This window comes from Lutjanus erythropterus, chromosome 16 (genome assembly GCF_056507025.1).
Source record: "Lutjanus erythropterus isolate fLutEry1 chromosome 16, fLutEry1.hap2, whole genome shotgun sequence".
NCBI lineage: Eukaryota > Metazoa > Chordata > Actinopteri > Lutjaniformes > Lutjanidae > Lutjanus > Lutjanus erythropterus.
In genome coordinates, this window is record NC_139332.1 from 13,261,840 (window position 1) to 13,288,132 (window position 26,293).

The 26,293-nt window shown below is 40.6% G+C and overlaps 1 protein-coding gene across 1 annotated transcript in view; it reads left to right on the plus strand.

Annotated features, from left to right (window-relative positions):
* csmd2 (CUB and Sushi multiple domains 2) overlaps positions 1-26,293 on the plus strand; it is a 300,458-nt gene that overhangs the window by 166,950 nt on the left and 107,215 nt on the right. Inside the window, 13 exon segments of the mRNA XM_084738310.1 lie at positions 624-806; positions 3,393-3,583; positions 3,860-3,995; positions 8,659-8,853; positions 10,900-11,038; positions 14,841-15,028; positions 16,616-16,804; positions 17,400-17,516; positions 18,889-19,104; positions 20,288-20,476; positions 23,447-23,616; positions 23,740-23,896; positions 24,091-24,282. Coding sequence (XP_084594436.1) covers positions 624-806; positions 3,393-3,583; positions 3,860-3,995; positions 8,659-8,853; positions 10,900-11,038; positions 14,841-15,028; positions 16,616-16,804; positions 17,400-17,516; positions 18,889-19,104; positions 20,288-20,476; positions 23,447-23,616; positions 23,740-23,896; positions 24,091-24,282 — 2,262 coding nt within the window.

Sequence of the window (26,293 nt, forward strand, 5' to 3'; positions counted from 1 at the left end):
AAAAAATAGATAAATAAATTGGGTTTGGGAAAATGTATTTTAGGAGGGCCATCCAAGGACTGGCACAATATAAAATCAAAGTAATTATGAAACCAATTTAGTAATATACAAACGTAATTTCTAGGAGACAGGGTTGGCTGAAACATCACTATGTGGTTTGTTTTGATTTAGTTTAGAGATCCTGCATCTTCATACCACTTATTACCTATGTATTTGTATTTTGTCAATATGTGCTGGAGGCTACAGGCAGTAATAACCTTGATTTGAAATGTCTCTTTCTCTGCACCCAGCAGACCCCCAAATTTCTAACTAATATCTCTTTCACATTTTGTAAAGAAAACTGGATAAAATACTCCTGTGCTACAGGGCCACCATCGTTGTCCATGATGATGAACAATTGTATTTTCCTGTTCAAGATAATATGCAGGTTAAATAGAGGACATCCAGGAAAGTGGCTTGTGTTAATTAAATTGTGACCTTTAAATTTATATCTCTGCTATGATTGCTGGTAACAGAGGCAGGTATTTATTTTAGATGTATTCATGTTTCTCCTCTAAAAATAATTATTTATCATTGTCAGTTTGCACGCTGATTTTCTCCTTTGTGTTTATTTTTACCGACAGAAATCGACCAAGGCAGCTGTGGAGATCCTGGAATCCCAGCTTATGGAAAACGGGAGGGGACAGGGTTTCGTCACGGGGACAGGCTCTACTTTGAGTGTCTGCCTGCCTTTGAGCTCGTGGGGAAGAAGAACATCACCTGTCAGAAGAACAACCAGTGGTCAGCTAAGAAACCTAGCTGTGTTTGTAAGTTCTTCGTTATTCAGATTCTACATGTGCACGCGGGGGGCGGATGCATAAACGTGGATGTTTGTGCAGATGAGTGCAGGGAGGGCTGCATAATAAATAGTCAGATTATCCCTACAGTTTGCCTAGCAAAGGCTGTGGATTTCGAAACAATAGGAGCGCTTATTAGCTAATTAACGGCATGAAAGACAAACACTGGGAGTGAGAGAGTAAGAGTGTGAGGGGAAAGGAAGAGAGAGCTGACCATGCAGATAATACCCACTGTTGTATTATTGATAGATAATAGGATGGACAAAAAAGCTGCAGTATCTATTGTAGATAAACATCACTGAGATGAATGACACAGAGGTTGCTGGCACAGGACTCAAATTAGCCACATATCACTGGTAAACATGGTTAATTCAATTAACATTCAACAAACTATGTTAGTCATGTAGACATATGGCATTGTGATTTTCTTTGTCATTGAAGTTAATACTGTTGATAAGATGATGTGCTTGTCTTTTAGAGCTGTTCATTGCCAACTTGTCTGTTTGCATGTGCATTAGCTATTACATCTATTCACTTATGTCCCTTATTCATTGTGATTGAACACTACTCGAACCTCACCAACCCTTAGTTACTGTTGCTACCGCAGGCAACTTACTGAAGACAATTAACACATTGTGTTCAGCTGCCTGCTGCATTGTATACAAGAGCTTATAGTTTCGAAGGAGACTTGGATGAATGAAGTTTAAAGAAATCACACATGAATGTAAAGCTCTGAATATTCAAGATACAGTACAAGATACAGCTGGACAAACAGGTTGAATTTCTTGTTAAAAAAGTTTTTAACTGGTTGTGAGACAACCAGGTATCAGTTTAATACTGATGCCTCCATATGACCTAAATAAGTTTGCAAGACCATCCACGAGAAGACTGGTTATTTCTATTTTTTTCCCCTTTATTCGATTTGTGCATTTACAGACAGTGCGTGAGCAGACAAACAAAAACAAACAGAAGAAAGCAAAATAAATCTATAACAAACAAAGAAAATTCAAAAACTGATTTAGTCACCCACTGACTATTTCTGTAAAGCTACTCTTGATGCCTGTCTCCTGGTCAGATTCTCCATTTGATCAGATGAAACAAGCCTGTGGTTACATTTTCACAGGTTAAGTTACAGTGTGTCATACATTAGCCAGTTAAAAATGAGGAATTTATTTTTTGCTGTTATATTTTCTGTTTATTACAGTGGAAATAGTGCCACTTTTGTCCAGAGGGGCCACATCATTCTGTCTATTTTTGGTTTGAAATGGATAACATTAATAAATTAATCTTTTTGGAAGCTTAACATATCGAGTTGTTGTCACCTTGAGTAACTCATCTCTCCTCTGTGCTGCATGTGTGTATGGACAGTAAATGGCAGCAAAATGCAATAAAGGCTCTCACACTGTGCAGAAATGAAATAAGTGTACATAAATGAGGTAAATAACATGAATAAAATATCTTTGCTCAAGGTTATTGAAATAGAATTTTCTTTCCTGCCACACAATGAGTGCAGCCCTTTCCTTAAAAAGCCAACCTACATACATTTGTAAACTCAACTCTTCTCAGAACTAATGTTCCCAAATCTCAAAAACTATTTAGGGTGAGCAGTGTAGATATAATGTAAAGCATGACTCTGTCTTGTCATCGCCTATTTCTCACCTCAAATTTGAAGATGATAAATTTGACAACATGTCCAGAACCCATGGCAGCCCAGGAGTGGTCTTTTTGTCCCATCAAATGTAGATATCTCACTAGAGGACAGCACTGTCAGTGCTGCCATTTTCATATGCCTCCTTACCCGAGCTTATGCCTTTAGCTTTTCCAGACCACCATGAGCAAAGCAGAAATTGCGGGCTGGCTTTGTGAGGAAAGCTACATCTGCCCAGTAACATCAAGGTATTGTGCTGTTGCCCTCTAAGCTCATCCATTGGAGCAACAGGGATCGAGTGACAGCCTTGATGGTGGTCAGGGTGGGAGATGAAAGCATTTTTCATTGACATTGCCAACACGTTCCTTTCAGATAGACACTGATTTGGAATCACTGATTTTTTTTTTTCTGGTTACATGTTATCAACATTTCTGAGGATTCCTCTATTTCCCATTTCAGTTAACAGGGCTTACTTAACAAGATATTGTTGCTAGTGGCTTCCTCCTCTCATGTAATGGTACACTTTTTTGTTATATGATGTTATTGCCATCTTTCATTTCATTCAGACACTTCCTTTTCATTATTTTCAATTTCCACTGAGCCCCCTGTATGCCTTTGTAAGTTTACGGTCATTGCAAACCTATATGTGCACATGCTGTAAGGCAACAAATTGATGGTTATAGAGGTGTCTTTTGAAATATGACTTCCTCCCTGATCTGTCAGATGTCTACTGCATGTGGGATGTGAGGTGGGTTTCTATAAGTTCAATAAAATGTATCACATCATATTGTCTTGTAGTCAGCAAAAGTAAATGGAATTTCCCCCATGTTTTTCCACCTCCTAAACAATACTCATTTTATGTTGGTCTGTTTTATTTCTTTTTCCTCTCTCTTTTATCACTCCCATAGTTTCCTGTTTCTTCAACTTTACCACTCCGTCCGGGGTGCTGCTGTCTCCCAACTACCCCCAGGAGTATGGCAACAATATGCACTGTGTGTGGCTGATCATCACCAACCCGGAGAGCCGTATCAATCTGGCCTTCAACGACCTGAGCATGGAGAAGCAGTTTGATTTCCTCTCGATCAAGGACGGGGGAAAGGTAGTGTTGAAATATAAGCTGTTGTTCTCAGTTACTTTGAATAGCTCTTTGTGCAACTTCATCCATTGACCTGTCTGTCAGTTATTGTGCATGTCAGTAGGAGATGCAGCCTGTGCAATTATGTGTACGATCTAAACAACCTGCCAGCTTCATTGGACTTGCAAGTCGTTTTATCTGTCTGCTTCCCTGTAGGAGCCGTTTACTCTTTGACTTGTTTCCCTTTTTAGTCCATGATACCTTTGGTCTCGTCAGAAAATCTTTATCTCTTCTTGTCAGGCTGAGTCTCCTATCCTGGGTACCTTTTCCGGTGACGTCCTGCCACCTTCTATAACAACCAGTGCCCATGTGGCCCGCCTGGAGTTCTTGACCGACCACACCTACACAGACAGAGGCTTTAACATCACATTTACAAGTAAGTATTGAATGCTACTTATAGGGAGATAAAGGAAAGTCTTTAAAGCTTATCACAAAAGCCTGCCCTGACTGGATGTTTTGTACTCTGGATTGTCTGTGTATGTGTACAGTATGTGTGTGCGCAATAGGCCTCATGAATCATCTGCCATATCTATGTGCCTTGTCTCCCACAGACTGCATAAACTCTTTCACCCATCAGCAACACATTCCTTACACGCTCACAGTCGCATAGAGAAATGACAAAAAAACCCCGTCTTTATTGTCTAAATAGAGACTTGACATCTAAATAAAACCCAAACAAAGATGCTGCTTCTTTACCTGACAGATACATTGCGGCAGTGCTCATTATATTCTATTCTGGGTTGCTGCTGACTTCTGAGGAAATTCCAGATGGGTTTTATACTGTGACGCAGTACACGTCGGCTGCATGCTGGTAAATCCATTTCATGGATATACTGTACCATGAGGGTTTGGCAGCAGGATTTTTGCATTCATTGCATATGCGCTATTGTGTAATGAGCCTGCTCTTTGCATTCTTCCACGTCCCAAAATAAGTATCTCTGTACGGAGTGTCGAACCCTAACCCTATAAAGCCACAAAGCTATTTCATAGATAGTTAAGGTGCCGCTGGGAGGTTTGTCTCTATAAGACTTGGCACTAAAATTAGCTGCAGTGACTCACTTTAATACAAGCAATAAAATGTTATTTTTTACTTTTATAGTTTGTTGCTTTCATATGGTTGAGTTTGTACTTCTAGTCCTGAGTTTACCACAGTATTATATAGACTTTCATTTACTTTAGAGAAGGGCATTAATATTTGTTGAAGTAATTTGTGAGGTGGTTGTATTATTTATTGTATCATGCTTATACAAGTGCCACACTCCACATAGATGTTTGTCAAACAAGAACATAGTTCTTACATATAATATTACACTGCAAACAAAGAAACTTTTTTCTGTACAAAACTCTACAAATAAAATCTGCTACAAAAATGTTCTCTCAGTAAAATACAGCTCAAGTTTTTTAAAATCATCCAACCAGAATAACTCATCAGAAATGAAGGACATTTTTCTCAGAAGTGCAGCCCTTAAATCATTGTATTATGAGCAGTAGATCATGAAATGGATTTCATCCTCAATGTCATCTAAACCTGTCTCTTTTTTTGTTTTTTAATGGTAGTGTACCTGCATGTAACTGTGCACAGAGAGACCCTTTTTGTTAACTTCTGCTTTGCATAAGTCTTTATTCTGGAGTCATTTTTCATGAGCCAGTAAATTCAGGGCTTATGTGTGTACCACTCATCAACAGATCATCTTTTCTTGTACATGAAAATCAATTAGAGCAGAGCACCATAGCTACTACATCATTTTTGAAAAGTAAATAATAGGCCTATGTGTTGACTAACATTGTCACATTTGTTATAGTTGAAGTTCTGTGAAACCCAGGACAATTATTTCCTCATGTTTTATTTCAGACCAAACATGCAAAAACTATTCAACTCAGGTTTGGACAATAAACAAGCTTTCCTACCTCAAAATCTTCTTTGATGGGAATCATTTCCATGGTGTACTAATGCACGCAAGTTTGCAGAGGTTACATTTCCTCTATTTAAAAAGGGGGACCGGAGGGTGTGCTCCAACTACAGGGGGATCACACTCCTCAGCCTCCCTGGTAAAGTCTATTCCAGGGTACTGGAGAGGAGAATTCGGCCGATAGTCGAACCTCGGATCCAAGAGGAACAATGCGGTTTTCGTCCTGGTCGTGGAACACTGGACCAGCTCTACACCCTCCGCAGGGTGCTTGAGGGCTCATGGGAGTTTGCCCAACCAGTCCACATGTGCTTTGTGGACTTGGAGAAGGCATTTGACTGTGTCCCTCGTGGCATTCTGTGGGAGGTGCTTCAGGAGTATGGAGTTCGGGGCCCTCTGCTAAGGGCCGTACGGTCTCTGTATGATCGGAGCAGGAGCTTGGTTCGCATTGCCGGCAGTAAGTCAGACCTGTTCCCGGTGCATGTTGGACTCAGGCAGGGCTGTCCTTTGTCACCGGTTCTGTTCATTATTTTTATGGACAGAATTTCTAGGCGCAGCCAGGGGCCAGAGGGAGTCCGATTCGGGGACCACAGGATCTCATCTCTGCTTTTTGCAGATGATGTTGTCCTGTTGGCTCCTTCGAACCAGGACCTTCAGCTTGTACTGGGGCGGTTTGCAGCCGAGTGTGAAGCAGCTGGGATGAGAATCAGCACCTCCAAGTCTGAGGCCATGGTTCTCGACCGGAAAAAGATGGCTTGTCCCCTCCGGGTCGGAGAAGAGTCCCTGCCCCAAGTGGAGGAGTTTAAGTATCTTGGGGTTTTGTTTACGAGTGAGGGGAGGATGGAACGCGAGATCGACAGACGGATTGGTGCGGCGGCAGCAGTAATGCGGTCGTTGCGCCGGTCTGTCGTGGGGAAGAAGGAGCTGAGCCGAAAGGCGAAGCTCTCGATTTTCCGGTCAATCTACGTTCCTACCCTCACCTATGGTCATGAACTCTGGGTCATGACCGAAAGAACAAGATCTCGGATACAAGCGGCTGAAATGAGTTTCCTCCGCAGGGTGGCGGGGCGCTCCCTTAGAGATAGGGTGAGGAGCTCTGTCACCCGGGAGGAGCTCGGAGTAGAGCCGCTGCTCCTCCACGTCGAGAGGAGTCAGCTGAGGTGGCTTGGACATCTATATCGGATGCCTCCTGGGCGCCTGCCTAGGGAGGTGTTCCGGGCATGCCCCACTGGGAGGAGGCCCCGGGGAAGACCCAGGACACGCTGGAGTGACTACGTCGCTCGGCTGGCCTGGGAACGCCTTGGGGTCCCTCCGGAACACCTGGAAGAAGTGTCCAGGGAGAGGGAAGTCTGGGTGTCCCTGCTCAGACTGCTGCCCCCGCGACCCGGCCCCGGATAAGCGGAAGATAATGGATGGATGGATGGACATTTCCTCATAAGATGAAACACAAAAAAATAAAAATTTTACCTCACTAACCGAGGGATGTCTGTGCAAAAAGTCTCAGTTAAAGATCTCTCTAGTTAGCATGTATTCAGGCTGTTCAAAAGCTGAATCATCTTTGATGTCTGGAGTTTGGAGGTACCCATCCCATAGTAATACTTATAGTATTTTTTTTTATTAGAATTGTAGCAGTTAGACCCAATAATAATTTTGTTTTCAATGCCTATACTTTGTACCTGCTATGTAGCTGATGATGCTTTTTGACACTACTTTATTTAGTCCCAAACACAGTAATAGTCATTTTCTATCTGTAATTTCCTAATTTGTGTGATCAATTAATCCTGTAATATACTGGAATGTAATTTTGCAATATACTCGTAAAATTTAGCCTGTATTTTGCTTCTCATTCTTAAAATGATTTCCACTGTAGCTAAAATAACACACCCCAGCCTTCCCAGAATGCTTTTGGGCCCCGGCTCTAGCTTATTAGCAGACATGTCATCAACCCAACCCAGGTGTCTCTGTAAAGTCACAATGTGGACAACACATGGTGGCTAATGCTTTAATTAGCAAGTTAGAAGAATAAATAAATAACCGATGCAGCGTGGTGAATAAATGTCAAGAGCAGTTAATTGAAGATGACGGTTAGTTCCTGAGAACGGTGTCATCCAACTGCTGGACTGTTTTTTAGGGGGTTGTGGGGCAGAGCGGACAACTTCCATCATTCATGTTAATTAAGGACATGCCAAACAGTATTGAGGGGATTTTTGGCACGTTAATAAATAACATGATCGTGATGGATGAGGTGTGGCTGGCGCTCTGTTTGGGTCCAATGGATACAGAAGAGGGATTCATCAACACCTACACATGTCACCTACCCGCACACGCGTGTGTAAAAGAGTGAGAGCGAGAGAGTAAGTGCGAGAGATAGTGGCACAGGTGATGTATTTGTTTACATGCCTTGTTCCAGGGTTATGCCTCTTCTTGTGGACAGCTTTTCTAACGGTTCCCTACTTGACGTTTCATTGAGAAACCTGAAGGATAAAGTTTTGAGGATATATGAAAACAATTTTCCCTGTTTGTTTACTCCACCTATCGTTCAGCAGTGTCATCTGGCGCTGATGATCTGCATACGGTGTGGTTTCCCACCCTCTGGAATCACTGCAGCAGGGAGAATCAATGTGACTCACTAAGTGAAACAAATTTCTTCTCGTTAAATGCTGGCATTGCTAAACGCTGACAGTAGAGAGAAAAAGTTTTGTCAAGAAACTTGGGTAATTATTTTAGAATCTCCATGGAAATTAGCATCTTTGCACAGAAAATGCCATATGTGACAAGGTGACAAGTTGTGTTTTCAACAAGATGACAATTTGTTTCTTCGTTTATTTCCTCTTGGATGCTCGTATTATACATGAAACTTGATAAAGTGTCCTCTAGAGTGGCCCGATGTCCAAGACAATGTGCTATAGTGTCATCTAGGGTGCCCTTTTCAGTGGAGACATGATCAAGTACCCTTCCAGTGGAAAAAATGTTATAAAGTGCATCATGACTTGATTACTGGTGCCCTCTTTATTTTTTTTTCTTTGCTCCTGACACTCAGACAGCCTAAGCCCACCAGTGATTATCTCACTCACACCTTCTGTATGTCTTTTCCTTTACACTAACCTTTTCTCTTCTCTGCATTCCCTCTAGCATTTCGCCACAACGAGTGCCCCGACCCAGGTGTGCCCGTGAACGGGAAGCGCTTCGGTGAGAGCCTTCAGCTGGGCAGTTCCATCTCGTTCCTTTGCGAGGAGGGCTTCGTTAAGACCCACGGCTCGCAAACCATCTCTTGCATTCTCAAGGATGGTAATGTGGTGTGGGATAATGCAGTTCCCCGCTGTGAAGGTGAGTAATGGAGTGGATATCCTTTGTGACAGCCATCTTTAAACAGGTTTTTGGGTCTTTGTTATCCAACCTTAACATTTTAGCTACAACCTCCAGCAAATGTTTTTTTCATTAGGAGGCATGAGGGTGAAGCCTCTTGCTGGCGACCCATATGGGTGCATGAATTATCATATTAACAAACTGAGTGGGATTTATTCCATATTTTCTATTCAGTATCACACACTGGGCAGTCATGTTTGAGCTGGCAGAGTTACTGTTGCTGTGTGGCTCAGAAAAATCCAGATATCACCAGGGTAAATATGCAATGGATTTAAGTCATTAGAAGGAAAATGTGCATATTGTTCCTTCTGAATTCATATGTCTCATGGTCCTGTTCAAGCTTAAATACAACTGTGATAAACCAATGACATGATAATATGTGCGTTTTAATCAGGGTTTCTCAAAGTTCGGATGCTTAAGAGCCAATTTAGAGAGCCAGCAAAAGATTGAAGACTGCACAGGAAAACACATGAACTTGTCATAGGATTTATGATTGGTCTGTTAATTTGGTCTGGTGATGGTGCACCAAATATACCTGTTTGCAAATAAGGCAGTTCACTTCATCTTTCATTGATGATCGAACATAATTCATTGCAAGATGCCAGTGGTTGTCATGCAACCAGTAGCTTTCTACAGGTTGTCACTCCTGACCTGACAGTTGTTGTTAGGGAGGTGCAATTTGATGCAGAAACTGAGTAGTGTACTACATGCAGGCTGTTGAAAGTGACAGTATTCAAATGGATGATTAAAATATAGTGCATGCATTATATTGGCAAGAGCCAACATTTTCCTGCTAGCTGAAGAACTATAGTTTTAATGTTCACTCTAGCAAGTAATGCAGCATCACTTCATCTCAGGATTGTAAAGAGAGACACTCAATTTGGATTTGTGTTGATAAAAGAGAAAATGCATAAATCAGTCAGTCACTGTATTTGTTGCTTCTTCTGTGTTGCATGAATTCAGTTTCATTTACAGTTGATGCAGATATAATTATTATCAGCAATGTCAATAATGTCATAAATGTAAATGGGGTCACTAAGATCTGAGGTTGGTGTTTGCTGGTGATGACACAAAAGCTTTGTTCTCTCAAGCATCTGATCTGCAGACTTGCTGTGCTTTCACACAGATTGCTGAACCATCCCTTTACCCCCCTCTAACTCAATATTCAATCAGCTATTTCCAGCAAACCAGAAAGGGCCAGAATAGCTGGCAAAGCTAAGATAAAGCTGTTAACCAGCTGAGGTTCTTGGACACCAGCAGCGTAGCACATCAAGCGCAGACCTGGCAAGGACTCTAAGGGGCCTAATCAGGTGCACTATTCATGATGCGCAAAGGAGGAACCATTATTAAAACATGTCACTTCCCCCCTGTGTGCCACAGCAGCTTTGTATTCCTCTGGGACCATCTATCATACCCCTGCGTTTGTAGCGTAATGCGTTTTATAGATGTCCTTCAGTATGCTGAGTTGGCTGATTAAATCATTCCACTTCAAAGAGAGTGAGGAGCTGGCACTGTAACTAAACCCTCCACTGTGCCTGTGTGTTCTGGTTAAGGATAGGCAGTTAAAGAGATGCACCGCAAAGTGAGCAGTAACAAAGCTGAGGGTACGGGAGCGGGGCTGATGTGCTCAAGTGTCTTTTTGTGGCAGCGATCAAAGATGTCCTGTTTTCTCTGTTTGATGGAGATGACAGCAGCACCTTTGTAGGAGGGGTTTGATGACAGATTTAAAGACAACAGCAGAGGGGACGAAACATACATATGCCCTTGCACATGCACACAGACAGGCACAATAACAGGTATGTTCCTAGGAGGAATGGTTAACCTTGAAGTGAGCTGTCACCAATTTACATCAGATAGACCCTGGCAGTAAAAGAAATGGGATGAGCCCCGGCTGATGCATGAGATCATCTATGGACATTGTCATACATCAGCTGGGAAAGACATGCATAATTCAGTCTCTATCTGTTCTTCCTCTCTTCCTCCATTTCTTCACTCTCCCTCCGTTAGCCCCATGTGGAGGGGATCTGAAGGCTCCCAATGGGATCATCCTCTCCCCTGGCTGGCCAGAGCTCTATAAGGAGGCCCTTAACTGTGAATGGATCATTGAGGCTCCTCCAGGCTACCCCATCAAGATCATCTTCGACAAGTGAGTCATCCAGATAGCAACTGCTGTCGCGTCACTGTTTTTTCTTTTTTTTTTTTTTTCTTTTTCTCAGAGGAGGCTTGGATGTTTTTCACCTAGACTTAAACAATATTGATGTGTACTGTCAATAGACACTACATTAATAAAGAAATTTGTTAAATTTCAGTAGCTGATTGAATGCACCCTTGCTCATAAACAGTCATGTCACCTTGCCAGTATGGCTGTTTTTTTTAAGGAGCAATATATAGCAATTGCACATGCAAAAATGAGAATTGCAGTCCAAATAGTGAATTGAAGCCATAGACGGTATATTAAATGGGTTGGATTCCTATTTAATACACAGTCTATGGTTGAAGGGAGTTTTCTCACGCCACCCCCTCCTACCCAGACTCGGAGAAGCTTGTGCTGGCTGCAGGAGCACTGCAGGAGCACAGGACCTGCGCAACATCGTAAATTGACAATAACAAGCGACGACGAGTCCTCCACTGTAAATCAATTACCTGTTAATAACTGTCAGTTGACTGTCAATGTAAAGTTAAGCCTGTTATCCTAAAAACAAAAGCCCACTGCTCTGGAAATCCACACTCTGGACTCTGGACTGACTTAAGTGGCTCCCTGTCTCCAACCTCCCAGACTCCATTAACATATTACTCAGTGTAAACATTTTAAACATCTACTCCTTTGACAAGATTATTAAGGATTTCTAATGATTCAGTAAACATTCAGCATTGATGTGAACTCTAATTAATGTGAAATGGGAAATGAAAAATACTTATTCTGTAATAGAATTTTCACTGTGGCTGTAGCTTCGTTGTCAGAGAAGCACACTTAACATCTTTCCTTCATCTCTGATGACATATTGTGGTCATTTCATGATTTATTACAGTAACTATAGTACAAATTAGCTGCGTGCTTGATAAATGAAGTGCTTAAATTCTAAATTTAGTGGATGAATTCAACCTTTTTTTTAATCTTCATCTTTATTAAAAATTACCTTTATCAATATCGACTGACTGGTGTATTGTCTTAAATATTTTTAGCTGTATCTCCTTGCCCTACTTTAACCTCCTCACAATTCCAACATGTGCTCACATTTATCTTTCTGTGTGCCTTTTTTTCTTCAGTCTTTTTTAATCTCACTTTTAATCTGTCTCTGACTTCATTTTCAGGCAGTAAAGCAGTAGATGTTATGCACGTGAACATACACCCCCAACTAAACTAACACTATGTTTTATTTAGCAATGCTCATAAGTGTGCATTTGATCCTTTCATCTGATACCCCCTCTCTGAAGATCCTCAGATATCCTTACTGTTCATACACACACGTACACACAAAGAAACTGCAGTCGACCTGCAGGTTTGTAAATGTACATGCATGTGTAAGTGGAGATGCTCTGTCAAGGGGAACTGGAGAGATGGGAGAGGAGGTAATTTGTTTCAGAGAGAGAGGGAGACATACATTCGTAGGATCAAACGCTACATTAGCGTTTCACCAAGGCTCATCGTTGCGAGCCCATCTCATCCTCGTCCCTGCCACAATAGCACGCCATGCAAAATGGATACAACATAAATGTTTGTTGCTCTTTAATTTTTATGTAACATCAATAAAATATCACAAACCGCTTCATTTAGATGACATGGTTCTGAATCTAAGCAATTTATTCATGGCTTTGATGATGAAGTGGCTCTGGCAACAAAGATGGAAGCACACATCAAGCATGCACACACGCACACACGCGCGCGCACACACACACACACACACACACACACACACACACACACACACACACACACACACACACACAGAGACACACAGATGCTTCACAGATGCACTCACCAAAGCCAAATGTCATGTATAAAACTCAACATTTGCAAATTTGAAATGATAAAATGTAGCCTTCCTGGTTTCACATTATTGATTTAAAGCAAAAACATTCGGAGGTGACATACAAATATTCATAATGTTGTTAAATCTGTCAAAATTATTTTCCACCTGAGTGAATTTCATTGTCAAGCATCAATCTGTTTTATTCATTTTACATGGAATCAAACTTGAAATATTTCAGGTCAAATGTCACAAATAATTTTGACATACATGTGTGGAAATTGTGCACTCCATTTCAGTTGGTCTTATGATTGGTTGATTATTAGATTTCCTTATTAATTCCCTTTTGCCCAAAAACATATTAACTTGCTTGGGGGCCACATGGCAAAAAATGCGCTATAGGCTCCTATATGGAAATGAGTATATACCCAGCAAGGGAACCAGACATGTTTTATTTGCTCTAGCAGATGCGTCTGCCCACCCTCCGATTCAGACAGATTTCCACTCTGCCTGGATCTCTTTGAGGCAATTACAACCGTTTATTCAATATGGGGTGGGAATTGATACGATGACTGACAGACGAGCGCCACCATTGCGGATTTAAAAAGTCACACGTCACATGTTTTGAACGCAGTGCACTAGACTCTTAATCTCGGATAGCGCTGTGAAACTTGAAAGTGCTGATTAAATATAAATCAAGATTCTGCATTGCTTATTTCTCATCTCTGATGTTTGCAGAGACATTTTAGTGTGCTGTTTTTTCTTGCTCAAAAATAGGCCAAGCACTGCCCCAACTTACATGTGTTCATCAGCTCTACATCACATACGTTTCATTGCTCTGATTGGTTGTAGGTCTAGCCACCTGACAGAGGCATTTTGGCCTGCAGCTGTGGATAACGAGCTGCGGAATTAGAAAATGAAGTGAGATTCCAATACTGCTATACTAGGGGTGGGGGAAATTTCCGATTCTTAGATGCATCGCGATTCGGACGTGGACGAATCTGAATCGATTCACAAACGTCCAAATTTCGATTATTTAAATCTGTTAATTAAAGTGATACAGAAGCTTCTAAATAATGTGGAACTAAGAAGCGCGGTACGCGTCATCGCCGGGACACTTTGGGACGCGCACCTGGAGCGACACGCGCACAGCGGAAAACAAACATGGCCGACCGGCAGCCACCTCGGCATGAGGTCCGAACAGCTCCTTCTAATTTAAAAGCAGCCGTGTGGAAACACTTCGGCTTCTACAACGTCGACGGCGGAAGCGAACTGGACAAGAGCCACGTTATATGTAAGCTGTGTCGAGCTAAAATAAAATACTTTGGCAACACAACAAACATGAGAAGCCGTAACTCGATTCCACCCGACGGAGGAGTCGGGGAGACGGCAGGCTGCTGTTGCTGCGGCTACTAGTGGCTACTGTTGGTACTTTCCAGTTTGCACATATTTCCAATAGTTTAATAAAATATAATCGAAATGAATTCTTATTACAAATGCGCTGTTTTTAAAAATTGCAAGTGACGAATGCTTATTCAGTGAGACAAAAAGAAATGTGTTTGTGAAAAAGTGCATCAATATACATAAAGATGCATCAATAATCGATTTATAATCGAATCGTAGCCCCTGAATCGTAATCGTAATCGAATCGGCAGGTGCCCAAAGATTCCCACCCCTATGCTATACTAATATGCATTCGTGATTTAGTCTGGTAATGCCAGACTCGCACATTCCCAAACAAATCTGCAAATAACAGCATTCAAGGAGTATGTGACTGTTTGGGCCTCTGGAGCCTCAGGGCAGTTATTCACTTTGTCTGGTTGGTATTCTAGCTTTGCACTCATCATACTGTAAACCTGACCTGAGAATTACCTGTGAACCTCAGACCTAATTATCATATGTAATTACAGCAGATCACATTTTTCCTTCTTTTTATGTGAAGCATAACATGCCTTGTCCAACTCATTTCTCTGTTCTCAGGTTCCGCACAGAGGTCAACTATGATGTCCTTGAAGTGCGCGATGGACGTTTTCCCTCTTCACCTCTAATTGGAAGTTACCAGGGCACCCAGGTTCCTCAGTTCCTCATTAGCACCTCCAACTTCCTGTATCTCCTCTTCTCAACCGACAAGAGCCACTCAGATATTGGCTTCCGCATACGTTATGAAAGTAAGGCTTTAGAGCTTGTGAACACACAGAGTCAAACCTACACATACAGATACAGGGTAGATATACTGTAAAGTAGTGGTTGACTGATACGGGTTTTCAATAGGTGATATTTAGAGAGCAGGTTATTTTAGCCTGTAACATGTTTTGGATTGATTAATTTATTAGGAAATAGATCAATTATGTTTATGGCTATAATAAGTTATGCTGTAGGTTTCAGAATGTGACTGGTATTTGAAAGGAGGATGGTTAGAAGTGACATCATTCGACTGCATTCTATACATTATAACATGATATACTGTATATTTAAGACTAGCCAGTAATAGTTTTAGAAGAATATATTGTAAATATAAGAATATAAAATGGTGAAAACATTAATTATTTATTAGTTAATATTTACTGAGATATGTGCATCTATATATCTATGGTCTATTCTATCTAATCTATTTCTTTTCATCTTGCATTATAGTCTAGAGTTGTAAATAAATCTTGACTGAGAATCTAGATAATCATTGTCTTTTTTTTTTTTTTAGTAATTTGTGCACCTTTGAGGAGTGTCATTGTTTATCACGCAATGAGTATAATTGTGACATTTATTTCATTTTAATACTAACTCTGTACTCTCAATTTATTTTAGTATTTTCTCTTAAACAACTTTAATCTGCTCACCTTGCTTTTCCTTTCAGTTCGCACCTCCCACCCCCCTCCATTCCCCACCCGACTCCACCCCTCACTCACACACACACACCTGCACCGTCTTATTGCACAAAGAGGGGCTTGCACCGCCCCACCCCTCTTTGTTTCTCTCCCACTGTATGTCTCTGATCTGTTCACTTTCTCTGTCAGCATGATGTTTTATAAAGTTGCCCTTAAAACTCACATTTTGGATTTATTCACCAGCGATTCTGTTCTCATAACAGATAGACAGTTAACAGGAATCACTGAAATCACCAAATCAACAGCCATAAGCCTCGTTCACCAGACTACTTAAGTCTATTCAGTCTTAGTTGTAAATACAATCTCTGCAGGCTTTTTCACCATAAAGTCATTCTTATTGGAAGACCTATAATTAGAGGTAAATGGGGTGCAATTATTCTGTCAGATATCCCCATCTTGACACGTTCCCACACTCAAACTGCCTTATACAGTGTCACATGCGTGCACACACTCGTGCACGTATAGTTCTCTCGCACACAAGCCTTCACTGTAAATCCAACCCTTAAGATGGTCCTATCCTCGCTTCTACCTGTGTGGCTCACACTGGTAACCTTTTGCACTTTCTCTGTGGTAAATCTCTGCAAAGCTTCAATAATTCACTACGAGCTCTACTTAGGCAGAAACTATGCAAGGTGGAGCAGGAAAGAGTAGTGAAACTTCTCATTGGTTTATTTTTGTTGAAAAAATATGTTCAAGTAAATTATTTATCAGGAATGCTTTGGGAAAACAGACTGCCTGTTAACACTCCCTGACCTCCTTCTTGACCTATTGAAAGCGAGATATAATCCTAATTACACTGCAAGCAGATGGGTTTTAAGTATACATGCTTCTGTGTCCTGATTGTGTCTCTTTTTTTGTCCCTTTCCTCTCCAGCCTTGCAGTTACAGTCGGATCACTGTGTGGACCCTGGCATACCTGTCAATGGACAGCGGCATGGCAACGACTTCTATGTGGGCGCTTTGGTGACATTTAGCTGTGAGGCAGGGTACACACTTAGTGACACAGAGCCATTAGAATGTGAACCCAATTTTCAGTGGAGCCGCCCCCTGCCTAGCTGCGATGGTACGTTCCATAATATTGACCTAGAAATGAATAGTCTCCTGCCAGATTTCCTCCTATTCATAAATGGGATTAAAGCTCAATTCATTGTTGCATGTTGCTGTGGATGAAACATGAGAAATCATTTTGAGCACTTTGCTTCATATTGCATCACGTTTAGATAGCTATATATTCCTGAGTTATTATAAAATCCATAGAAGATGATAACATTTCTTTCAACGACTCTTATTTTAGACTTTAAAACTTTCTGCCTCGTTTCATCATAAATGTTTTATATGTACAGTGGAGCTTACCCTTTGATGTTTCCCTTTTTGCTCATCTGTAAATGCTTTTATGTTTAAGGACAGTATTGATTTCTGCCCACTCTGTAATGATATTGATGATAGCACTCTCTCCTTTTTATGCTTTCTTGAAGGGCACCTCTTGTAAAATGCATTTTACCGCATTGTAAATGCATAGACAGAAGGAAGTTTTTCCATTTTTGGAAAATTTTATGTCTGTCTTCATCTACTTTGTTTTGCCCTCTCTGATTTTATCTTTCCTCTCACTTCTGTCCTTCATCCGCCTCCCGTCGCTTCCGTTCGCCCTGCGACGCCAGCTTTGTGTGGAGGTTACATCCAGGGCAACTTTGGCACCATCCTGTCACCTGGCTTCCCAGACTTTTACCCGCACAACCTGAACTGCACATGGATAATCGAGACCTCCCATGGCAAAGGTTAGCAGAGAAATTCAGTGTCAACACATGCAGCAGTCAAATTCCATTTCCCTTACAATGTCATTTCCCCCCACTGAGTGGCCTTTTTATTTTGCCGAACAAGCTGTCTGTGTAAGACTGCAGTGCTGAGAGGCTGGCCTAGGGCTATGGCACCATGGGACGACTCTCCACTCATGTCACCTTTGGTAGAGCGCTCACATCAAATTGACACAGCCTTATTTGCGGATGCTCTCTCTGCGTGGGTGTAATGTCTTTGATAAGTGGTAGGGGAGGAAGACTGGGAATTGATGCTGTATGCATTATGAAACTGAGAATATTGTGTTTCACATAAACTCAAAGACTGCAGCCTGTCCCCGCTGAATCAAGGATTTAGCCTGTAATTAGTTTTCTTCTTTACTTAATTCCAAGTTTCAGCTTGCAGAAATTAATATTTTGAACATGTACACATAGTTCAAAAGTTTGGACTCACCTGTATATTGATGTTTTTCTTCTTTCCCTCAATAATAGTTGTTTTAACATATAAAATCAGTAGATTTCGGACACCAAATGTACCTCAAAAGTAGAATAATTAAAGGATTAAAAAGCCCATTTAGTTGATGTTTCCACAGTGATACATGACAGAGGGCAGGGAGAATACTGGCTCTTTCTTTCCCTCAAATACTGTCAGATTGTGAATTTGTTCTCAAGTACAAAAATGCTCAAACTATGGTCAGTCCATATGTTCAGCTGATATTCATTGATCCAACTACAGTAGTGTTGACCCTAGATCAGTGGTCAGCAACTTGTGGCTCCAGAGCCAGTTCTCTATCTGTGGTTTTGACGAAAAAATCATATGGAGATGAATAATGGTTCTCTTGTCAGAAGGAAAGAAAAGTATCAGAGGAAAATAGATAATTTGATCACTGCTGCTTGAAACCGATTATTTTTCCAATACTGGCCAAAAATGGCTCTTTTGATAGAAAAGGTTCTTGACCCCTGCCCTAGATAAACTTCCTATTTCTATTTTGATGTTTTCAGAATAGCATTGCTAAATCACTACACTTCTTAATTCCATCTTGTAAAGGGCAGTATTGTGCACTTGACACAGAAACAGGAATGTGTTCCTATTTCAATCTAAACAGATTTTGTTTTGTTAAGCTTCCAGTTTCTTTTTCCACTGACCGGTCATTTCTTTAACTCTCAGCTGTTTCTCACCACCCAGAGTTGTCTTTGTCTTTTTATGCCCTTTCAGTTGTCAGTCAGGTTGAGCACTGTACAGCATTTTGTTCACCTTGCAAAAAATATAACCTTTTTGTACAAAATTCGTACAAAATAACATCCCTTTGTAAAGAGGACTTTCTACAACCTGGATCTTTCTTTTTCTCTAATTCAGGTGTCCAGTTCACCTTCCATACCTTCCATCTTGAGAGCCCTCACGACCACTTGTTGGTGACAGAGAATGGCAGCTTCTCTCAGCCCCTGTGGAGACTGACAGGCTCCACATTGCCACCACCTCTCAGTGCAGGCCTGTTTGGAAACTACACGGCTCAGATCCGCTTCCTCTCTGACTTCTCTGTTTCCTACGAGGGATTCAACATCACTTTCTCAGGTAGGAAAGGTTACTGAGTGACACTAAAGAGGAATAGTGTAAAGTGCTGCACACAGCACTGAGCCAGACTAATCATTTAGAAGAGACTGAGAGCGACAGGTTGGGAAAAGGAAAAGAAAGGTTACAGCATTAAGCACTTCAGGTTCATGTAGAGAGTGGACGTCTCGGGCTTCAGAGAATGGATCAGAGACTTGCTGTGACCTTTTAATAACAAGGGTCTGTTTCAGAAGGTTATTGACACAAACAGTGATGCTGGGTTAGGAGGCCAGTGTAGACGAGATACAAAAAATAATTTTAATATGTGTCCTAGAAATATGCAAATACAGCCACTCACAAGTGAATATTAAAATGGTTAACATCAAAAGAAAGTATTCATTTTAAATGAATCAGTGAGGATAGAGCACGAGTGGCCCCTACCTACTGAGAGCATCAGTTCATCTCATTTTTGTCTCATAGTATCCCTTGAATTGAACGCTAAGACATAGCGAAAAGAATATTAAAAAATAATAGAAGATCACTGACAGTTTGAAATACCAAATACGACCTATGTCAAAACATATTTAGCTTCACAGGGAAGATGATAAGCTACGGCAGAATGGCTGGAAGCCTGAATGTTGGGATGCATTACTTGGAATGGCCCCTCAAAGCACATGATGCTTTATTAATTTTAATGAATGACATTTAATGTTATGTTGTTTAGATGTGATCTGAGACTTGGAGGACATTCGATTTATTTAAGCATGATTTACCTTCCTGTTTTTCAGTGGGGATAAATTGTCAACCTTTCCAAGCATGGCATAAGTCTTAATAAGTTCAATTTACACTTTTTCACATGTGCACATCATAAGTTGTTAACTCTGACATTGTCTTTGACAAAAAGAAAACAAGAATAATTTATGTACTTATGCTTCTCTGAACACAATGAAGATGAAATATGGTATGATACTGATAAGATAAGATACAGTACAATACAATAAGATATGATACAGTATGAGATATATGAGTATATATGATATGATTACATACCATACAATACGATAAGTTAAGATAAATAAAAACTGTGTGTGTGTGTGTGTGTGTGTGTGTGTAAAATATAAAGTGTATGAGGAGTAAAGGCAAAAGACAGTGCTTAATAGAATAACATAATAATTTCCTATTCTTTTTATTCTTTCTGTTTTACCAGAGTATGATTTGGAGCCATGTGAGGATCCTGGAATCCCGCCCTACAGTACCAGAAAAGGCTTGCAGTACGGCGTGGGCGACGCCCTCATCTTCTCCTGTTTCCCGGGTTACCGGCTGGAGGGTCCGGCGAGGGTGATTTGCTTAGGGGGCAGGAGGCGGGTGTGGAGCTCCCCTCTGCCAAGGTGTGTTGGTAGGTGGTCACATACTTTAATTTTGGCTTCTGTCACTCCCCCTCCACACACCCCCCTCACAATACCATGTTGCCACATCAGCCCCTTCACACACACCCACCCATTAAGAAATGTACAAAACTGTCAGTCACACTGGAAGATGAGGCATTTCCCTTTCAATTCTCCTCATTATCGTCTCTTCATCCACCCACGCTTTGTCTCTCCATTGGACAGCTTCCCAGAAACAGCCTTTTTTGACTTTGTCCAAATTATATAGAGCAGCAGCTCTAATGAGGATGACATTAAAAAGCTGAAAAATGTTAATTATTGATGTTGCTTGCTGCTAATGCCTAGGAAACATGACAACTCAAACTGCAAAGATTTGGGTCAGTATGTTGAATCTATGATGCACCAGACCTTAAGAGCTGCATTAGTGTGTTAATATGAACACAAATTGTGTCCTAATGGTCCAAATGACAGATGAAACAAGGACAATGGAAGTGGCTTGACCTACAATGCTTGTTTGTCCTTAGCATGGCCCTTTTCAGGATATCTAAAGCACTGTTAAACAAGAACTGTGGGTGGGAAACATCTGTGAACCGCTCAAGTATTTTACCACTTGCACATTTTTTCTGTTTATATATTTAGCAAGTCATTTTTAAGAGTCAATATTTTATTACAGTTTGGTGAAGGCACTTTTTTTCTTTGCCCAAACCAGTAATATCTGATTTGTTTCTGAATGTTTGGAGTGTTTGGGCATGTGTGAAGTAGGCCAAGCAATTTCCTTACAAAACTGTATTAACATTTACTTGAGTGCTTTTTTTTTTCTCATGCTCACAATGCTTATTTATCTGTAGGAATAAAAATGCTTTTTTGCCTCTAGATCAGGGGTGTCACACTCATTTTAGTTAATGGGCCACATACAGCCCAATTAATGTTTGATCTTTAAAAGCACTACATAATAAACTCTGAATAAAAACACCTCCAAGGTTTTACACTTTTTAGTGTAAAGAAGTGCAAACACATTATGAAAACATTTACAATTAATTAATTAAACTATTTACAAAATAGATAATGAACAATCTGAGATGTCATAATTACATGTTCATTACAATATACAGATCACACTGGTTCTACAGATGCACAAAACATTTATGTATTTCACAACTGAAAAACTGCAGTATTCTAGGCCTATTTTACTTCTCTACGGTACAAACAAGGTGAAGATTTAAATTATTTTCATTTGTAGACATTTTGGGTCCGGTGTGGTAATACTGGCATCACCACACAACACCAACAAGTGACAAACAAGTCAAGTTATCCCCTGCCTTATAAACCATTTACACATCAAAGGTCTTGGCAGTGCAGAAACAGAGTTCCACCAATATTGTTTTAAGATGGAGGGCTGATACATATTCTTTTGTACTGAAAGTGCTGATTGAGAATATTTTGCACAATTTTCAGTGTCTTTAAATTTGATGACGAGTATTCACTGCATCTTTGATACCCCTGCTCTAAATGAATCCAAATCTTGCCAGTGATGACACCTTATATTATTATGTGCTTCTTCTGGCAACCATTTTCAGCCTCACTTTAAAAGACTTGATACTTCTGCTTTTTTTTTTTTTTTTGGTTTTGTTTTGTTTGTTTGTTTGTTTGTTTGTTTCAGGCAACGGTATTCTGACCTGGAATTAATGACTAACCTGTAATTTTTTCACATTATGCAAAGTCATCCAATGAGCTGGCCCCATACTTGCGGACCGTCTTGAATTTTTCCAGGAGACTCCGGTTGTGCGTTGTGCCCTCCTGGTTTCCTTCTGGTATCACAATTTTCCTGTATTTCACAGGATTTATGACAAGTTTCTGGCACTGTAAAGCGTGTACAAACCCTATGACTCTAAAAGTCTATTGTTTCTACCCAGACAGCAATACAGCTACACCAAATGTCATTTTCTGCCCACTCTAGTTCTCCTTAATACATCCTTCCTCATGCCTCTTCCTCCTAATAGCAAACTGCAGATGTCCTGGAAAAAAATTCCTGTTTCTAATGTTTGAAAAGAAATGGGCAGCAGCCTAACTAACATTCCCTGAGGAAAAAATAGTAAATATTCATTTTCTCTGTAATCAAATTTGAAATTAGACCACGTTAAATGCTGTGGTCCCATTGTGTTTTTTTCCAGATAATAAGTGTCAATTACAGGTCACCTGCAGGTATTGGTTTGCCTAAAAAATATGTGTATTCATTATTTTGTTATGTTCATTCTTTAGAAGTCACCAGAATGCAGGAAACAAAGTCTATGAAACTCAAATTTTTCTGAGGGAGGGACACCCAGCCCTCCCCACTTTGGTTTCAGTAACCTCCCTATTTTTGAGATCTCAAGGTTGGCAGATATATCTGGCCTGGGTCCTGTATGTTTGATACCCCTGCTCTAGATGAATCTAAATCTTTAAAGGCTGGCAGTGATGACACATTTTATTATTATCCACTTCTTCTGGCAACCATTTTCGGCTTCACTTTAAAAGACTTGATACTTCTCCATATACCTCTCAGACAGTCCCGTCACCTCACCTCATCTTACCTCGCCGCATTCATGAAGTTAAAATTCTGGGTACATTTGTGGTCATTTAAATTCTGGCAGTTCCTTTTCTATAGAAAACTTTGCCCCTTCCTTTTTTTTCCCACTCTTTCCCTGATGTGATTCTGAAAAAAAAAAAAAACAATTTTCAAATGGAACTGAAATTACTGTTAATGATATTCAGATTGCATTGTGATTATGATGATGTGCAACTCAACATTCAGGTATAGTCACTGACCACATTCCTCTCCCCCCATCACCTCTCCCATCTCCCAATGCATGACAGCATGAATAAATACACTCTGAGTTTCAAGCATATAGCGATTGACATGTCCTCTGCTCTCTCCAACACCACCACCTTCCTCTTTCCTTCTCTCTTTCTCTCTGTCTCTCTGCTCCCCCTCTTTTTTCTAGCTGAATGCGGCTCATCCGTGACTGGCATGCAAGGGGTGCTGCTCTCACCCAACTACCCCGGTTACTACGGCAACAACCACGAGTGCATCTACTCCATCCAGACACAGCCTGGCAAAGGCATCCAGCTACGAGCACGGGACTTCAGGCTGGAGGAGGACGACATGCTCAAAGTGAGGGGGTTGTGGGGAGTCGTACCCTCCTTGTGTGTGCGCGCCTTGTTAGCACATCTGCATGCGCAGACCTGATCATCTTAATTCAGATGCTTCCTCCCACTCTCCCTCTGTCCCTTTCAGGTCTTTGATGGCAGCAGTAATAAGGCTCGTCTGCTGGGGGTGTTTACAGGCAGCGAGCTGCTAGACACAACCCTGAACTCCACCTCCAGTTCCATGTGGCTGGAGTTCATCAGCAATGCGGATAACACCAGTAAAGGCTTTGAACTGCACTTCATTAGTGAGTAACACTTTCACGCAAAAACACACCTACATTTTTTTACATTTAACATTTACATTTTAGTGCACAGGAGTTTGTTTGTGGGTATGTAATTTTCAAGCCCTCCATGTTGCTTCTGCCACAAAAAAGGCATGCTTTTTTTCTTAAATACCCTCCTAATCTGTGTACTTACACTCGATCTTTTTTTTTTCAAGGTTTCGAGTTGGTGAAATGCGAGGATCCAGGTGTTCCTCAGTTTGGCTACAAGCGGGAGGACAAGGGTCATTTTGCAGGGAGCACAGTGTCGTATAGCTGTGACCCAGGCTACACCTTGAAAGGCCCCGAGGTGCTCACCTGCCTGAGAGGAGAGAGGAGGGCATGGGACAGCCCCCTCCCACTCTGTGTCGGTGAGTCAGATGAAGGGGCTGGAGATTTTGGGGAAAGTATTACACTATGTGCCAAAATAATCTTGTGTTCTGCTGATTGGGTGTTGTGTCTTGCATTACATTGCATATATGAAGTTCTTTTTTTTTTTTTTTTTTACCTAAGTTTTGACGATATGTTGTGTGTGATGGAGGAGGCACTCTGATCATTTACTTAAAGTGGCCACTAGGAGCTGTTTTTGAAGCCCCTCTGGATAAAAGTGAGTTTCCTCTTCCATAAACACAAAATATAACATAAAATAAAATTATGAGACTGAGACTATTTTATACTAGTTAAAAACATCTTGTAATTTTATGTTAAAGTAAAAATATTTTTACCACCATGTAAACATACACGTGTGCCCAATCAAGCTAAAGTACAGCAGAACTGTCAACAAAATGTAATTAAAGTGTTAAAAAAAACAGTCATTAAGCAGACTGACCCCTTTGGGTGTTATATTATTACACATATTATTACATTATCGGATTGTTACTAAGATGCGATAACATACAGCAGGGATCTTCGACGTTTTTCAGGCCATGGACCCCTCAACTTATAGGGAGATGGAGCAGGGACTCCCTACTACATATATTGCATTGAATATTTTCAGGCCTTTGCTCATTTACATTTACCCGTAGCAGCAGTCAGCACTGTGGCTAAAGTTGGCTGTGTTAGCTTTACCTTCTTCACTTTCACTTGTGGTTTTTGAGGTGGAGGATATGTCAGTGTCTCCACCTCGTGAAGTCACAAAACAATCCATCGTTGCTCACAAGAGTGTCTGTACAATTTTGATAATAATGCAGCTAATTTGTTAGTATGTTTTAATTATATGTAGCTAACTACTGTAGTTTGCTGTTATGGATAGGTACCGCACATGATTTAGTAGATTAACTAGCTCACATGATTGCATGAGGATTTATGGATAGCCTTTTTTCTTTTTTCAGTTTTTTTGAAAACAAAAAAAACAAAAAAACAAAAACAAAGAAACTTTTAAAAAAAGTATCAAACAATAATTTGGAATACTCCCTGCAGTAACTCTTAGGACCCCTTAGGGGTCCCTGTCCCCCTGTTGAAGACCCATGACATATAGTTATAAGCAACAATTTAGTGTTGCAGCAGGTCAAGTTGTAGCAAAATAACATGCTTTAGTATATACATTGAAAACAGTTCATCAAATGTTTTAAGCTTATTTGTTTTGTATGGATATCTGTGCCTAAAGCTAAAGCTGTCACAGAAATGTAGTGAGGTAGAATTAAAAAAGACTACTTTTCACCACTGGTTATGTCGACTGCCCTTAGGGATGTTACCTTATGTAGTGTGATGTTACTATGTGCTATCCTGCCTTACATCACAGTGTCTTATTGCCTCCCATTACATCACTATAGGTTATATTGTGTTAAGTTAAACTAAATGTCAGGTTGGGTACAGCATTGTGTCGTGTTACATTATATTACGGTATTTATCAGTGACTGCTTTACTGTTTGGCAAACTGCTAATCCTAACCATTTTTTTTTCCCAGCTGAACTACAATGTCTGACCTAGTTCCTCATCCTAATAACAATGTGCATATGCCAGCGCAGGTTTAGAAAAAGCTCTGTGGTTTGTTTCAGCGCTGCTATTTCAGGGCATCCATTTGGTTGCTTTCCCAGCACCTTATTCAGTGCATTATCTCATCGAAAATGACTGCGTGCTCTATTTAGTTCCACATATTCATATTGCATCATGGTTGCAGAGTCCCCGCTTTTTACATTATTTTTTAAACTAAAATAGGTCTCTCCCCATATCACCAGCACAACAAGCACATAGGCTAGTTTTTAACCCCTAGCTGTCTGAGGTGGGATGACTTTGAAAATAATTGTTGGGAAATTATTGTATAATTTGATGATTTGTAGAGTTCACTTACAGTTCACCTGTCAGTGTATGTTTTATTATTTTAAATTATTAAACTGACATAGATGCACACACATACCACCTATATGGTGTCACGATAACAAC